The following is a 17,922-nucleotide window of genomic DNA, read 5'->3' as shown; positions in this document are numbered from 1 at the left end:
AAGCCTGCTGTGCAACAAGTGTGCATATGCATTTTCACTGCAAACTTTTGGACTTGTCTTGTTTTGTTAAATAGCACAAATCAGGTCATTTAGTGCAAATGGGTTTATAACTACAAAAAGACCCAAAAGATGTCAAATTACGAGTCTACGGATGCTTCATGACATTATCTTCATGGCCGAAGTTAAAATGGACATTGGAGTTTGAAGCCAAATCCAGATTTGTGTGGTGTGGGGTTAGTACTTTGCAGTGGCTGTAGATTACTTGTTTGGAAACTTTCTTGAAATGGGCCAATTAAGCAATTATATCGTAACTGCATTAAGCAGCTTAATGCTTGACGGATAATTGAGTCCTTTAATTCCAATCCTGAACTGACAGAGAATGGGAGAGACGGCAAATAATGAAGGTTGTGCTAAACAAGCCTATGTCTAACAAACCAGCAGCCACTGTACATTGGTATATATCCAAACAATGGGCTGGAGATCACTGCACTTCTTAAGAATTCAATTCAATTCAATTCAGAACTATACCATTGCAAGCCTGTTTTATCAAACAATTGTCACTTATAATAAAGTCTTTTATTTTCATTATGGTCTTTATTTGGCTTTCATGTGGCCAACATAATATACTGGACAATAATTAAGCCCTCGCTCTACAAAATCATCAAATGCAACAATGCTCTTTGTCTGTAATACTGAATCTACATAAAGAACCAAACAAAAATTCACAGGACAGCAAACTGATACCACCAGTGGAATAAAAGCAAAAATCAAAAATAATCTGCCATGACAACAACCTTTTTAGTGTCATCACATTTGTCTTAAACATAAAGGCTTAAAATATGACTAACAAACCAAGAAAAGCTGTTTTGTGACGTACGTTGTGCATAATACAGTACATGCTGGTCTACAGAGCAGCATTCTGCTGCAGCTCTAAGATTCCCAGCAACAGAGCGATCACTGTGAGCTCACACTGCACGTAGAGCTCCCATAGCACACAGCACAAATTACCGCGCAGAAGTGACGCAAAGATCAAGCAGCCTCTGAAACCGTGCAAGAATGTGCCTATTCCCATGATTGTTTGAACGAGCGATGTTAAGACAATGAAGGGAAAAGGAGTGAAGTTCTGTAGGGGGTATCTTAAGAGTGTGAAACATTTAACCAATTTATGGCCGGTCTAAAAGGGAAATGCCTCTGCTTGGGCTCTTTTTCTATCTTGAATAACCCAATATTCATATATAAACAAAGTATTATACTGATTTTTAATTGTTAAGCATTTACAATTATGCACATCGTGCCATGCTTTATCTGCTTTCACTGACAAAACACTGACAATTAAAAGCAAGGTTGCTGATGTACGAGACAATGTTTTGACCAAACTGTATTTACATTCTCAATAGTCAACCAAAACCTAATGTACTTCCTCAAATTCCAAAGCTCTGTTATCATCACAATTCGCTTGCTTTTCCCCCTCAACATTCCATGCAGTTTTTGGTGTTGTTGACTGTATTTTTACACCATCAGGATTTCTAATGTTTACCATTGGCCAAAGGTAAATAAGAACTTCAACAGAAACCAATGTTTGACAAAGAACTGGATGTGAATTCCTGACCTGACTGAATGCCTTTCATTTTTACTTACTTCAACAGTTAAATAATGTATGAGCGGACACTGATTTCCCAACATTCATGCATGCTCAAATGTTAAGGCCACTGTCTTGTGCAGCACATGAGCTTTTTTATAGGTGCAAAGAGAGGATGTACTAACTTCTTGCCGGCTTCCGTAGCAGGTGTGACTGGGGTAAGAAGCGATTCTGATCCGGGCTTCCAATCCAGGATTCGGTCGGCAAGTTTGCGACCATTCTGTTAGAAGGCTGCGGCTTCTCCTCCACAGACGAAGTGATCACCATCTGAAATGCTTATGCGTTGGCCCGTGATATCCAAAGAATGACTCTAATCAAGTTCGTTGGGGATCCCAAAAAGTACTGAAAAAGTCGCTGACATCAAGTATAGAATAATCCTTCGCACATGCCTATAACTTCAGTAAATAATCCAGTAGGGTACATCCAATGGTAACTAAACTCAAGTTTGAACCGTAAAGGCAAGTTATAAAGATTAGGATTTAAATTTACGCACAAAAATATCTTTTAATTACTTGCGAAATCCTGAAGTGACAGACAGAAGAAACTGATGAACGAAAAAGGCACCATTAAGTTATTTCAAACACCGTTTCATTTCTGTCCTTGCTATTCCCTTTATTACTATAATATTCTAAGGCAATGGATTGGGTTTCAGGCAACAATGCTCACTTTTGGCATAAAAATATACATATTCAAACTATGTATATACTTTATAGAGCTATATATATACTCTGCAACACACACACATAAAGATATATTTCTCTGTTTATATGGGGATGAGCTTATTTGGTTACTAAAGTTTGCTTTACTTGTACTGTATCTAGATTCATTGTCTCACAATACAGAGTGGATTCCATATGATAAAATATCAATAACTTTTGGAGAAACTGTTCACAAGAGTGGGATAAGATTGAGATCCTTGTTGAGACAGGACCCCCCACTTCAATTTTCCAATCCAGATAATTCAGCAGCTGACAAGGAAACCAGAGCTAAACCTGGAAGTGTTGGTAGCCTTAAGGGTGTGGGTGGGGGTCTCAATTTTCAACACCATTTACCCCATCACTCTTGCTAAAAATAGCAGGCGTTTCTTATATTCTGTCTAGGTATCCTACAGTAGCTTAAATTAGTCAAAAAAGGCAGGTGCGTTTGGAAACAATGGTTGCCACTTTCCTCAGTTACAATCTCAATCCTGATAAGCAAAAAAATGCAGCTCCAGGTAAGAAAGATGTCAGTGATTTCCTTATGGGAAAAAATAGTTACCCTTCTCGCTTGAATTTAACTGGCAAAGTCTGCAGGTGTACCAGCGACCTTATTAGCTGTCAAGTCAAAAAAAAAAAAAGAAAGGGGAGGAGGAGCTCAAGACATGGGTAACAACAATCTATAGCTTGTGATAAATGTTTTCGTGGGCTGCAGGATCAAAACAAACACGTGCAAGCACAAATAACTACAACGAGTCAAAGTGCTGAAGTGCAAATTACAGGCACAAAAAATGCACAACTACTGGAGAAGGGAATAAAAACTAGCCGATACTTTTTCACAATACAATGTGGGTGAGAACAGAATTTAGTCTCAATTATAGAGCGCGAATATCAAACGAATAGACTGCGATTCCCATCGCTCAACCTCTTCAGTTCTGCAAAGAGACGTTTCGGTTGCGCGAATGTGCTTGGCATTTAAAAATAAAAATGATATCCAGAAATAAGTCCAAACAATCCAAACGTACAGTTCACTCAAAAGTTAGGATTTTAATGGTGGGCGCTCGCGCTGTTGTCCAACCGTGCGCTGTCAAGTCGCCTCAAAGAACAACAGATCACCGTTAAGTTCGCGACTGACAATTTGCAACTTTCCTTCGACCATAAAAATAGAAATCAAAGCGTCACCAAGCTTTTTTCGTGAAGAACATCAGCTGGCAAAAAAATAGACGTTACTTCCATCCTGAGCTGTCAATTCCGTGCAGTTTAGTTGGGCTTCCGCGTGCGCTTTCACAGATTCATCTGCCCTCGTAACTCCCACTTTTGGATATCAACCCTCAACCGTAACGCTCCTTTCGTTTTAAAGCTTCTCCTTGATATTTTTTTTTCCCCCTGTATAAAGTCGTTCTTTTCCACCCAGTCTCAAGTCATACTCGCTGCTTGCCCGTTATTACTCCTTGTTGTCGAGCCTCTCTGGCCGGCACTGGATCCACACCCTGCAATGAGGATTGTTCCATCCACATTCAAGTGTAGGGGGGGATATAGGAGAGCCACTCTGTGGAGGAGCTCGGTTGACGCAGCTCCACACGCTTCAATGTTTAAACACCAAAAGCGGAGGGCTGCCATGAGAACCATGAAACACGTTTCAAAAGGAGTGACGCATGACTATGTGCTTATTTACCCAGATTTCATCAGATCAAACAAGGCTTTACCACAAAACACATATTCACAAGCATTTAAAAAGACCCTGCACCCCTAATGTTCAGTTTAGTAGCGCCACCAAGCAGCTTCTCTCCATTTATAGTAACTCTGCAGATATAGATATTCACACAGCGCGCGCATATTATATATATATATATATATATATATATAGTGGTTTAATATATTTATATATAGGCCTACATATATTGTGCATTGTAATTGTGTTCAATGTTTTGTTTCTAATATATAAAATATGAAGACTTCAGATGCAAAAGCCTCTAAGTGCCATCTGAAATTTTCAGTTATTTCACTTTAATGGCATTGAAAAATGACCTATTAATTGCCATTAAAGTGAAATTACTGAACCTAAACATACAAGCTTGATAAAAATGCTCTTTTGCATCTGAAGTCTTCATATTTTCATATTTTTATATATATATATATATATATATATATATATTTATTAGAAACAAAACACTGAACACAATTACAATGCACAATTGTACAACAAACAAACACAGCTATAATGTTGGACTAACTTTTGTAATGTACAACAATTGCAAGAGTTTGAACCCTCTCAAAGGAGCTCAAAAAATGGGGTCTTAAAATTTTCACATAAAATGTTTCAGTAAGCAGAAAAGATTACACAAAGTATATATGCTAGTCAAAGGAAATTGAGTCAGCTATATCATTAATGTTAATTTACAGCTTAATTAACAGTAAAAGGTGACAAAAGACAAATCAGGTGCACAAGACTACCTTCAAGTTTGAATTAAATTACTGACAAAGTAAGCAACTGTAAGTAATTTAACGTTTTGCACAGAAAAAGTGTACAAACAAACGCGTCAAGGTCGGACTTGTTAAAAAAATACCCCCTCATGGAAATATCATTAATAATTAGCCTAAGAATTCATAGCTCTATTTGAAACATTTAATTCCTTATTTGTAACAACAGCTTTGGTAACTGTGTGTATATGATAAGGAAGTTATTTTTCTGTGCCCTTTAAGTTTCATCAAACTTTTCTGTGCTAAAGCGCGCACACACGCCGATGTTCCTTTCCACAGAACAGCTCCTCAAATCTCCCTGCCCTCCCTTTCTGCTAACGCGCGTTCATGGGTGCTACATTCTCCACCCCCTGTGTGCGCGTTCGTAGGGTCTGTTGCTATCCAACGCCACGGCAGCTTACGCGCGATTGGTCAGAAGTGGTCCCCGTTGCTGTTTGAATTGGTCAGCTTGGTATGTGGGCGGAGAAGAGACGAGAGACTGCCCTTTCCCCTAGCTCCTTGTTGTCTCCAAAATACGCCGCGGAAACAGGATGACGTGCCCGCGGAAATAACACAAGACTTCAGGTAGATTGATATGGAGGGGGAGACAACAACGAAAAGTTGAGAGAGAGAGAGAGAGGAATTGTCATCACACACGAAACAGAAGGCTGAGAATCTGTGAGAATGGTTGCATTAGGGGAAACTTTTAGTGATCATTAATCATTCATATTAATTTTTAACTTAGTTATCACTGCACTGAAGCAGTTATTAAAATGAAATTGTGATAAGGCTTGAGATTAAACAAAAATAAGAACAAGAGTAATATAATAATATAAATAAAAAAGAGCTCTAATGACAACTTGAATAACTTAAAAATGTGTACTTTAAACGAAAAAAAATAATGACAACGGGATCGTTACTAAAAAATTAAAACTTTATTAAAAATTATATATTATGGCCTCACATACAGTTTACGTTACTGTACTGTAGTTTTAATTTGCCCGCATTTGTACTAAATACAGCACATAAAATATATATTTTTAAATTTTTAATAGACCTATATATATATATATATATATATATATATATATATATATATATATATATATATATAAAATATATATACACATATATAGGTCTATTAAAAATATATTTTATGTGCTGAATATATATATATATTCAGCACATAAAATAGTTTTTATTTTTTAATAGACCAATTAAAATTATAATTATATATATATATATATATATATATATATATATATATATATATATATATATATATATATATATATATATTATAATTTGACCATTCTGTGGTTAGGAAACATGTTCAAACCCCATTGCGTGCGGGTTGGTAATTCCTCTCTGTTCTCCCCTAAAAGAGTATAAGGGAGGGGGTCGATGGTGGTGCAAAACGAGGTTAACCATGCCGTCATTCATCCTCCATGACTCCACAGAAGCTCGTTTATATGTATCTTTTCACGTTTCTTTCTCTTGCTAAGAGAAAAAGATCGATATGACTATTTTAAGTGATATGTAAGCGTATAACCATTTAAAATATTGAAATATCATCTATTAAAATAACAGATAATTCGTCCAATTTAAAATCATGTGCAAATTTTATATGGAATTATTGTAAAAAAGAAAATTCACACTAAGGAAAGATCAAAGGAGGAAACAAATATAAATACACTAAACAACAGGCAAATAGACTAATACAAATAGTATAAATGAAATTATAACCAGTGGCACTGAATGCATTTTTTAATATTATTTCATATATAAAAATGTTTTAAAAAAGATATAGTTTGCTTTCAAACAGACTTCAGTTTAAACTTCAAGATAATTCAACTTTCCTTCTTTCTCTCCGCCGCTACAGCAGTGCGCACCCCTGTGACAGCTGCGGCAGCCCCTTATGTGTCACATTATTATTTTGGTTTGTAAAGCATAAATGTACAAATAAACGTCTACGTGTATAAGTGAGCTGGTTCTTGAGAGGAAATGTGACTCGGTTCCAATAAATCACCTTTGCAAAGCTTCCAGACACCCGAGATTAAAAACGCAAGGCGAAGATTCCGGGACTCACGTGCCTTGCAGCAAAATTCCACCCGGCAACTACACATTGTACCATGGTAACAGCCCTGCCATTGGTCCCGGGTGCGTTTTGAAATGACCAATGGGAGGGCCGGCAGCGGGTGATGCGTGTTGCTAGGTAAACATGATGCAGTGGGAAGATACGGTAGTCGAACTTCAGTGAAGAAGCTAGCAAGCGCAAAAGGAACGGCGGGGTAACACAGCAGCGAATTACAATTACACTGCGGGGAGGTTGCCGGGGTTGTGTTTCAGCTCTGCTCACGCCAGAGATGTTTTTTTTTTTTCTTCTTGATTTTAAAGTGTGCATTACAGAGTTACATTTGTCTGTTTGAACACATGCAAGTTAAATAAGGCAACAAAAATGTGCTTTATAGGAGCAGAAGATGAGGACGGCATGCTGACCAAAACAAATCATATACTCTTCAGTGCTTTATTTTCAACCTCCTTATTGACAGGCAGAATGGCCAGATATACATCACAGCACTCCCAGCAAACACTTCCTATTGGCAAATGGCTCGTCTACCAACAGTGAGATATTTACAACTAAGTAAATCTGACCTCTTAGTCCCTAAATATTTAAAATAGCCACCTAAAGTGTGTGCTTTCTTTGGACCACATCTATTCCATATATCCAAGAGCAGTATAAAAAAACATGCCAATTATGGAATGAACACTTAAAACAGGTGGGGAACAGAACATCTTGGTAGATTCTTTGTAATATTTCTTGTAAAGTGCCCTCTGACATTCAAATGGCAAACAAAATGACAAACTTTTAAATATAAACTATGTTAATATTAAACTTTTAAACACTAAAAGTGATGATACACAGGGCAACTTTTTGAGCAATGTTGTTGTGGGCACTTTCCCATTGTGAATGGGCAACAAATTTCTCTAGATATCCAGAGAGAAATTTGTTGCCCGTTCTTAATGGGGAAGTGCCCAAGCAACATCTTTCGGCAACATTGCTCAAAAAATTGCCCCGTGTATCATCACCTTAAGTTTTGGTGTTTTTATTCAGTTAATCTACAAGTTGTAAGTGAGATAGACCTCTTTGTTGTGCTCAATAATTAAGTGGTTTAGTGATGCCACTCAATAGTATGGTATGAAAACACATGCACAGAATATGAAGCTGTAAAAAAAAACTTGTTTCCAAACAGAACAGTTGCCCTCATTACACTTGTGTTACCTGCGACAAAAATGGTCCAATGTTGCTAATGCCAAGGAAGTTCTGCCAAGAAACCTAAGATGGGCTAGGTTCAAGTTTACCATTACAGAAGTTTGAAGTTTCATCCATAAATAGGTTGCATGAGGTGCCATGCTTGAACAGTTCTGGATATGAACGCTAAAGATGTCCAACACTTAGGCCATGGCACCAGCATTTCAGAATCACTCTTTTAAGTCATAGCTGAGCTGTCACAACTTTAAGAATTAAAATACTTGCATAACTACAAAAACAATGCTAGACTTAATCTTTTTTTGTTTAAATTTTACATACATATTTACAAAAACAGCATCACATACACTACCATTGAAAAAAAAAAAAAAATGAATTTGATACATTAAATTGATCAAAAGTGAGAATAAAGACATTTATAATGTTACAAAAGAAAAAAATCAATTTCAAACATAAAAATGCTGTTCTTTTGAACTTTCTATTCATCAAAGCATCCTGAAACAAAAAACGTATCATGGTTTCCACAAAAATATGAAGCAGCACAACGGTTTTCAATAATAATATAATACTAATAATAAAGCACCAAATCAGCATATTAGAATGATTTCTTAAGGATCTTGTGACAAGGAAGACTGGAGTAATGATGCTGAAAAGTCAGCTTTTCCATCACAGGAATACATTAAATTTAAAAAATATATCACAATAGAAAACAGTTATATTCAATTGTAATAGTATTTCATAATATTACTTTTTTCCCGTATTTTTGATCACATAAATGCAGTCTTGGTGAGCATAAAGACTTTCAAAAACATTAACGAATCTTACCAACCCCAAACTTTTGAACAGTAGAGTATGATAGACACAGGTTTTGAAAAGTATATTTATTATACAGCTTTCTGTAATACTTGATTCTGATTGGTCAATTGCAGAATTTAGCAGTGAAATATTTCCGAAAAATGACTGCCTTCCAGGACATCACTGTATAACTGTTCAGTCATCCGGGAAAACTGTTTTCTACATAGTTGTGTCACATACTGTGTATGGCATCTCTGCACTTTTTATTATTTAAACTAATATTTTCTCTCCATGCATTTATTTATTAATAATAATCTTAATCAATTACCTGAAAGTAACTGTGTGTAATAACCCATTTCATATCGGGTCCTGATCACCCTATTGGGGTTTATTTTGTGATAATAACAGGTTGACTTTTCCTTTACATTATATTATTTAAGTTACAAAAGTTGATGACGTGATTATTACAGTCACAGCATGCTAAATTAACTATATTCTTGTAATAATACATGGGACACGGTGATAAGGAAGAGACAAAGCTTGACAGTATCTATCCACACGTGTCAGTGAACTTACGCCTGACCCTTTCGTGAAGCGAGACGCAGGAGAATCCCCACTGTTAATCCCTGATGAGCCTTCCCCCCACCCTGCCCTCCCTTCCGCAGCGCGACCTTTCACCTGAAAACCACACATAACAGTCACACAGTCAATGAGAGAAACAGCGAGGGCGCTGTCGCCCAGTCCACACCAGTGTCACCCCTTTTTGGTGCAATTAATCTAGTTTTTTAATGTGGGTGTTTTTTTCCCAACTAAGATTAAACTGCTTTAATGTATGCATTAGGGTTTCTAGAGTTCAGGGAGAGTTCATAAGAGTGATCAGGTTGCACATGGGTCATTCCTACAGGTGCCACTGGAAGCCTTGGGGTGACATAACAATAAGCAGCAACATATAAATATTACACAATTTTACATACAGAAATAAAATACAAAATTCCTTTATGTTACATACACTATACTAAAACAGAAAAAACAATCTAATACTACATAACTGGTGATATCAGTGCTTTACCAGGGATTAACAGAGAAAAGCATGCATAGGGCTGTGATAATTGAGAAGTTACTGGTGTTCCCTCCTCTGCTGCCTCTAGTGGCCAAGCCAAATCACTGCATGAAGGGAGAAGCAGCACTGGCAGTGGGAGAGAAAAGCCTTTTTAGTTCAGCACTTGGTGATTCTGGTAAATCCGTGATTTAAGGACGGGTTGGATATTGTTTTCACCCACTACCTTGTTTCTAAAAAAGCACAGACACACACACACACACACACACAAAGGTTTGTTTTGCTATCTTGGTGAGGAAATTCCATAGGCATAATGGTTTTTATACTGTACAAACTGTATATTATATCCCCCTACACTACCCCTAAACCTACCCATCACAGAAAACCTTCTGCATTTTTACATGTTTAATAAAACATTGTTTAGAACGTTTTTAAAGCTATTTTAAATATGAGGACTCATGAAACATGTTTACGTCCTAATACCAGTGTAATACCCATGTTATTATACAAATTTGTGTCCTCATAAATCATGAAAACAAGCACACACACACACAAAATACTGTCACCCCAAGGAGATGTTCTCCTACAGCATGTTTTTAATGCAACAATCATATTTGATTTTTATAGTCACAACTTCCTTCTCAATACATAAATGCATAACTGTTTAACTTACATTTTGGATTTCCAAAAGTCTTTAAAGGAAGAACTGAAAAAATGAGCGTGAAAAAGTTTTGAATTGATAAGGTCTGTAACAAAGTTTAAGGTGGGGTATGCAAGATTGCTAAACTTTGCATCACCTGAGAACAAATGAACACCGGCCTATGTTTTTATAGTTTTCTGTACTAAGATTTACAAATAGACTTAAAATCTCTTTATGAAAAGTTACGGCAGTTATACGCATGCAAACTAGTAGTATTTTGGTGGTTTCTTTTTAGATTATGTAGTATCAAGGTTTACAGAACCAAATTTACCAGCTCAGTACTTTACATAGACACAGGAGTTGATGAATGTGATCTAAAGGCAGGACTGGAATAAACTAAGGCCACTGGATTTGCCAAAGGACAAACCCATTAAAACAAATCAATCTAAAACACATGTCAAATATCTCCCCATTGCAAGGCATGAGTGCTATAGACAATCTATTTGAGAGGAAATGATGCCCAACTTGAACATTTCCAAATAACCTATAAAAGTTCAACTGCTTTGTCTTTCACCTCATGTTCACATGTAAGCAGCCAAATCTTTGGGAGGTTCAATGTAATTTGCAAAGCAAAACAAACCATTAGGGATACAAAAGAAGTAACTGATATATCTCTCAAACTAGTTTCAGGGCAGCATCCAAAAACAGATATCAAGGCGAATATCACCCTACTTAAAGACATCACTGTTCATTTGTGAACTGTTATGTAATTGATCAAAAGGCTTACACTCAATAAACAGCTTTAACTATCAATCCTCACATCGCTGAAAAAGTCTAGGGTGACTTTTTACCCTTCTAAGTTCTCTTGCCCTCTGGAGTTGTACTTTTTCAGTCATAGTAGTTAATGCAAAACCCCGACATTCAGGGCTAGAATCAAAATGTTCTCTTTCTTTAGGAGGTTTGAAAAAATTATTAAATGTAATTTAAGCAAATTATGTTGAATACATTTTTCAAATTTCCCAAAGACTGCTTACATGTGAACATGAGGTGAAAGACAAAGCAGTTGAACCTCTTGTATAAAACTATACAGCTAAAATATTGCCATTTTAATAAAACATGAATTAGCAACTGTAGCAACAGGTCAATAACTACTATCCACACAAAAGAATAAATAAATAAGTAAATAAAAAAATAGAATAAACCAATTTCAAACAGAAAAGTGACGCCCTCTAAATAAAACAACCATGTGCATATGTTATACAAAGTATGTTAAACTCTAAAAAGTCAAAATTTAATGAAAAAAACTCCATATATATATATATATATTTCATAAAAATGTTCGCATTCACATTTTCCACCTCTGAAATTACTTTCCTTTTCAGCTATCGTCACATGTTAGGCAGCATGGGCGTGTTGAAATAAAGCTGATCGATATCCAAATAGAATTTAGGCATTGTTTTAGCAAACTTACATTCGTATCTGAGTAGCGTCTGAATGATGTCACACTATAAAAGTAACTGTTTGCAGATGGTAATTTCAATCTAGATATATTTTGTTTTGGGTAATATCCATCTAAGCATTCATTTATGTATTAATAACACAGAACATGTCCAATATTCATTGGTAACTGAAACAGATTTAAAGCATCAAGTTCAAAGATTTCTTTAGTTATCGCACAGGTGGTTTTCTAGAGCAGTGCTTCTGAACATGCAAGGACCATAAGGTTGACAGCTGACATCCACCATGCTCCTCTTGGATCAAATATACCCCTAACATTTGAACTATCAAAACAGCAATTCTTAGACCTTGGTCCACATGAACACCTAACACCCTCTGCCACCTCGCCTTCTCTTCTTCTACTTCCACTGTCTGTTCTATTCCTCCTATACTGCACATACGATGTGATTAAGCTTCTGTTAAGCCAGGCATAATCTCTAGAAGCTCTGGCTATTTAATTCTTGCTGTGCCAGCTTAGAGCAGTCATGGAGCCTGGCAAGGGGTGTGTGCAGGCATGCAGGCACACAGACAGGCACTTTGGCTGTCACAGTCAGTGCATGAAGCAGTCTCGCACTCCCATGGTGACAACAGGGCCTTTTACATGGACACATGCAGTTTACCAACCATGGGCCTGAAAACAGGCATGTTTCAAATATAGGCTACCAAAACGCACATAAAGACATTTAAGGATGGGCACGTGTGCACATCAAGAAATGCATGCATGTGCACAGACAGCCAGCCTCTTGCATTCAAGTGATGAAGCAGACTGGCAAATTTGACAATTTGTGGAACCCATTTATGCAGTATGGGTTATCTAGGCCAACTCTGATGGATGTTGTCTATAGGTAGGCCAGCGTTTGGGACTAGGATCACCACAACCCTGCGTCCATCACCTTGGGTTAGGGTTTCCAACTACAGCGTTTCCTGAAATACAAAATAAACAAAGTTTCTGAATTGCTGTATCACCTATGTGTTTGCGACATCTAACATTTCTATCTTTGCCAGAGCAATCCCAAAAGACAGCTGGATCTTTGCATAAGATGGTGGCCAACCTGATGGCAAACGTCACAGTGACTGTATGCATCTTTGGATTAGAGTTGTCAAAAGTACCAACTTCGATACCAAGTCGATACTGAAATTTTAAAAATGTGACGCTTTTGAGTGGATTCGTAAACACCTCTGATTGGCCACTGTGTTCACGTGCTCATCAGATATGCCTGTGATTGGCTACAATGATCAACGTTTCAAAAACATGTTGTAAATAGACACGCTCTTCACAGAGCGCTTACACAGATACACGCGGGAGCATTTGAAAGTAGGCGTCTATCAGCTGCTTTCAAACGTTCCCACATTAAAAATGCTTTCAAACACTTCTGTGTGCTTTCAAATGCTCCTGTGCATTGATTATTTTAGGCAATCACAGACATTTTGTCACGCTTTCAGCACTCAAAGAGTCAAATTCAGTATCGACTTGGTATCGAAGTTGGCACTTTTGACAACACTACTTTTGATAATACCACTATTGTTATTGTTAACTAATCACTAAAACTATTTAAAATCATTTTTGTTCATTGAAATAAAGCTGAAGTAAAAAAAAAAAAAAAAAAATTATATATATATTATATATATAAATAGATAAAACTAAAACTTTAAAAAACTTAAACGAAATTGCCTTAGGTACTAAAAATACTAAAACTGAAATAAGTACAAATACATTACAAATACTAATACACCTCAGATATGATAAAAGGAAGCTCAAGCATACTTGCTAAAGAACCTATGAGGTTCATTCTTGTGCGTTACGCAGCACGTTTGAGCTTCCGCAAGAACCAATGAGGTTTGTTCTCGCGCGTCAAGCAGGTTTGGTTGAGCTTCTGTTTATGTTTGCTGATCAAAGTTTATGTGAATAAAAGCCTAAATTCAGTAAGTTCATCATAAAAAGCCATGCATTCTCTTCAGAAAATTCAGACTAAACTGCTCGATTCATATAGTTTTACGATCTCTTTATGAAGTGTCAAAGCGGTAGTTGCGTAGCTGTCAATGGAGGGACAGAAATCTCCCAGATTTAATTTAAAATATCTTTATTTGCGTTTCGAAGTTGAAGTCTTGCAGGTTTGGAACATCATGAAGGCAATTAATGATTTTTTTTTTTTTGGGGGGGTGAACTAGCCCTTTAAATTTGAAGGTCTGCACTCACCCCATCAAGTGATTCCAACTGATGCTACATCCTGACATAATTACAGAATAAGCGCTAAACAAGTTTGACTAATCAACACTGGTGCAACAGACTAAAATAAAACTGTGTGGCATGTTCTCCATTCCTCCTGATTTCCTTCCTTCTCTTTTCTCCTCTCATCTCTTCCCCCAGTCCTGACCCACTTTCATCTCCCTTTGAAGAGAGAGTGACCCAGCAATGTCCCTGATGAGGATCCTATACTGTTCTGCCCCGCACTACCCCCACGTCACCGTATCCATAGAGACATGGGCCATGTAAATACATCCCACATTCAACAACATACAAGCCTATTGAGTGCTGCCATGCCATTCCTAAAGTCTGTGTACGAGAGAGGAAGAGCAAGTGAGATTTACAACTTATTCATTCACAAAACTGGCCATAACAAACACAATATTAGTGCACTGATAGTGAGATAAACCATATCATGCTCAAATATGAATTAAAACAAAGTGTCTGTTTTTAAAAACAGTGCACTATAGTGACAGTAGATATGGTCAAGAAGGTTTAACTTCTAACTTTCTGGGCTAGTCTGCAATAAATGCTGTACTAAACCTGATACCTTGGTGAATTAAATCATAGCAACAGGGTGTGGCAGTATAAACATGGACATCATCACAAAAATAAATATATTAACTAAGCCATAGCTGCATATAGCATAGCTCAAGTTACCCAGTTCATCAAACTCCTAATAAAACTGTTTTTGCAATTCAACTAGTATCTGCCAAGAGGTACATGACAAATAATGTGAAAAATTTGAACTGGAGAAATGTATGCGTAGACCTGCATGCATCTCTCTTTCACATGTACTCACGATAAAAAAAAAGCCATTTTTTCCTGTGATGGCAAAGTTGAAAAGTTGAATTTTCAGCATCATTACTCCAGTCTTCTGTATCTCGTGATCCTTCAGAAATCATTCTAATATGCTGATTTGCTGCGAAGAAACATTTCTTTTTATTATCAATGATCAATTCTTTGATTAATAGAAAGTTCAAATGAACAGCATTTATTTGAAGTCTTTTGTAGCAATGTAAATCTCATTACTGTCACTTTTAATCAATTTAATGTATCTTACTGAATAAAATATTAATTTCTTAATTCCAAACTAAATGGTAGTGTGTGTGTCTGTTAATTGTCCTATGAATTAATGGTCAATTGTTATGTAATGTAATGTTATGTAATGTAATGTTATGTTATGGCTGATTTGATTTCAAATTCATCAAATTCAAAGACAGCAAGTATGATGTGCACAAAATCAGTTATTTGTTTAGCAATATTTACTCAAAAACAGAAAATGCACATTATTTACAAGTCTGTCAATGTTACATTTTGGAGCAGAGAGTAGGCTATATTAATTGGCCGATGAGGCACAGTTATCAGTCGATGATTTAAAATATCAGCCAAACAACCCAACTAGTGGATTATACATCAGTCTATCAGTATTATCAGTTTTAGCTAGTCTTGTTGTCTCCTTTCTAAACAAGTTGACAGCAAATGTTGTGTTGAAAAATGTTGTATGTAAAACTTATTTTTACCAATTTTTGCTCAATAGGTAAGCATTACAATTAGGCAAACTTATAAAGCCGGAGCTGAGGCCTAGCATATAGCACATGCTACACGTGAAGCAATGGTGCTAATGCAGGAGATGCAGGTTTGAATCACACATCCTGTCCCAATTCTCCTTCTTCCCGCCATCACCTCTCAAGTTGTGCCATAAATAAAATAGCAAAAGCCCCAAAACACATACTGAAAAAGAATTTTAAAAAACATAGAATACAGAATATAAAAGAATTTAAAACAACATTTGTACATCTCTCATCATAGTTTGATCTACATTGAATTTTACTAAACAACACAACAATAAAACCAATGCCTTTTTCACCTTGGGAACTTACAAATGAATTCCATGTTGTGGTCATGTCATGCACTTGACTTTAAATGACTATTCTCTCATGGTGCAGGGATTTGCACGGGATGGATAAAGATTACTAAAATGATGAAGAAAAGTCTATTTTGGGAGCAGCTCATAACATCTTTATCCCATCCAGCTCCACCAATGACTTTCTCGCTCTATCTCTCTCTGACACACATACACACATCCATCTTTACACCTTTCTTTTTTGTCTTTCGACTGAATAGGAGATCCATTTATCTTGATTTATCGAGATCTCTTCTCTCCCAGTTTATTCTACCTCCCTGTTACCTTTCCCATCTTCCAGACTCACTCCTCCATACATTTAAACTCATTCACCCTCACTTTCTCTCCATCTCAGAGCTGCGTTAAGCAGGTCAGCAAGGCAGGGATGCTGAGAGGGAAAAAAGATCACCACGAAGATGAGCAGCTCCTTCTCATCATATCATATCAAAATGCATATAGGATGCTAAAGCAGACATGCATACAGAGAGACATCATACTGATCAAACACACACATGCATCACAATAACTTTGCATCTGCACACAATGCTTAGATTACAGCAGAAATGTTCAGCTTCTTCAGGTTTGCTTCCACAAATACTGCCCTCAGATATTCATCGATGGCCTGCCTCTTTCTGGAAAATAGTATATAAGGTTTTTCACACCGGAGAGTTATAGGATCTAGCCACCAGGGCGGTCCCCCAAGAACTAAATTGTCCCCTAGGCCGGGCCATTTTCCTGGTTGGAACTCTGAAGTGACGTAAGCGGGCCGACAACAACATTGCGTGGTATTTAACAGCATCAACAATTGGAGGATGGAGGACGCCGTGATATGAGCTGTGTTTTTGTTGCAGGTTTCGTGATAACAGAGATAGAATGTAGACGTATAAGTTATGTGATTGAAAGAGCAAAAAGGAGGACTAAGAGACGAAATCTCTGATTACAACTTGCAGTGCTACATATCATCGAGGCTGAGAAAAGAACACAACGTGCCGTTGGTCCATCTAGCGCAGTTTTACATGTTCATGGACTAAGTTCGTGGAGTAAGTGTATGTAAACTGTGTGCTTACAAAACTTTTTAAAAATGACGGGTGCCGGTGTTTCGTATGGCTCGTACACGTACATCACTGAAAGTTCCTATTGTGCTGGGTTAGACCCTACTCTGAAGTAGGAGCTAATTTAGTTCCCTCAAAAGGCATTCCTTTGACTTAAATCGTTCGCCATGCCTGCTGTGTGAACACGCCAAAATTCTGCCAATATTTATAGGAACTATGAAAATGTCCCTCCAGTGCAAAAGCTCCTTTATGTAGAAAATATCTGAGGATGTCTACCCAGAAAATCTGATGGGGTGTTAACACAAAATGCGAGTGCAATTCTTGCAGCCATGATGTTGGGGAGTTGCTAAAACATTCTAAATAATTTTTAGCATGTTGCTATGCAGTTGTTAGGGTGTTCTGAGTGGTTGCTATGGCATTGCTAGGTGGATGCTTGCAGGCCAGAGCCAAGAGAGTCCCTATGGCTGTTCACACGGCAATATTTTCTGTTTTTTATGTTCTATTCAGACTACAAAGAATGGATGCGCCAGAAAGGCAACCTGTTCAGACTGTAGTTGATTTTGCTAGCACATCCGCAATGGTTGCCATACCTTCAAAACAAAATAGTATTGATTCATTTACGAAGGTGAATCAGAAAATTTCAGTTTCATCTGTTTGGGTTATGA

At 37.0% G+C, this 17,922-nt stretch overlaps 1 protein-coding gene across 3 annotated transcripts in view; it reads right to left on the bottom strand.

The window, feature by feature from the left end:
• Positions 1-17,922, bottom strand: part of dyrk1b (dual-specificity tyrosine-(Y)-phosphorylation regulated kinase 1B) — a 44,740-nt gene that overhangs the window by 21,779 nt on the left and 5,039 nt on the right. Inside the window, exon 1 of one of the 3 annotated variants that reach the window (XM_048152666.1) lies at positions 1,765-4,089. The exons of 1 other annotated variant lie outside the window; for it this stretch is intronic. In XM_048152666.1, coding sequence (XP_048008623.1) covers positions 1,765-1,906 — 142 coding nt within the window. In that variant the 5' untranslated portion in view covers positions 1,907-4,089. Of the gene's footprint in view, positions 1-1,764; positions 4,090-17,922 lie in introns of those variants that run through there. One more of the 3 variants, XM_048152667.1, reaches the window with a different exon arrangement.

This window comes from Megalobrama amblycephala, linkage group LG13 (genome assembly GCF_018812025.1).
Source record: "Megalobrama amblycephala isolate DHTTF-2021 linkage group LG13, ASM1881202v1, whole genome shotgun sequence".
NCBI classification, from domain to species: Eukaryota; Metazoa; Chordata; class Actinopteri; order Cypriniformes; family Xenocyprididae; genus Megalobrama; species Megalobrama amblycephala.
The sequence above is the reverse complement of the archived record's forward strand: the minus strand, read 5'-3'. Positions and strand labels throughout refer to the sequence as shown.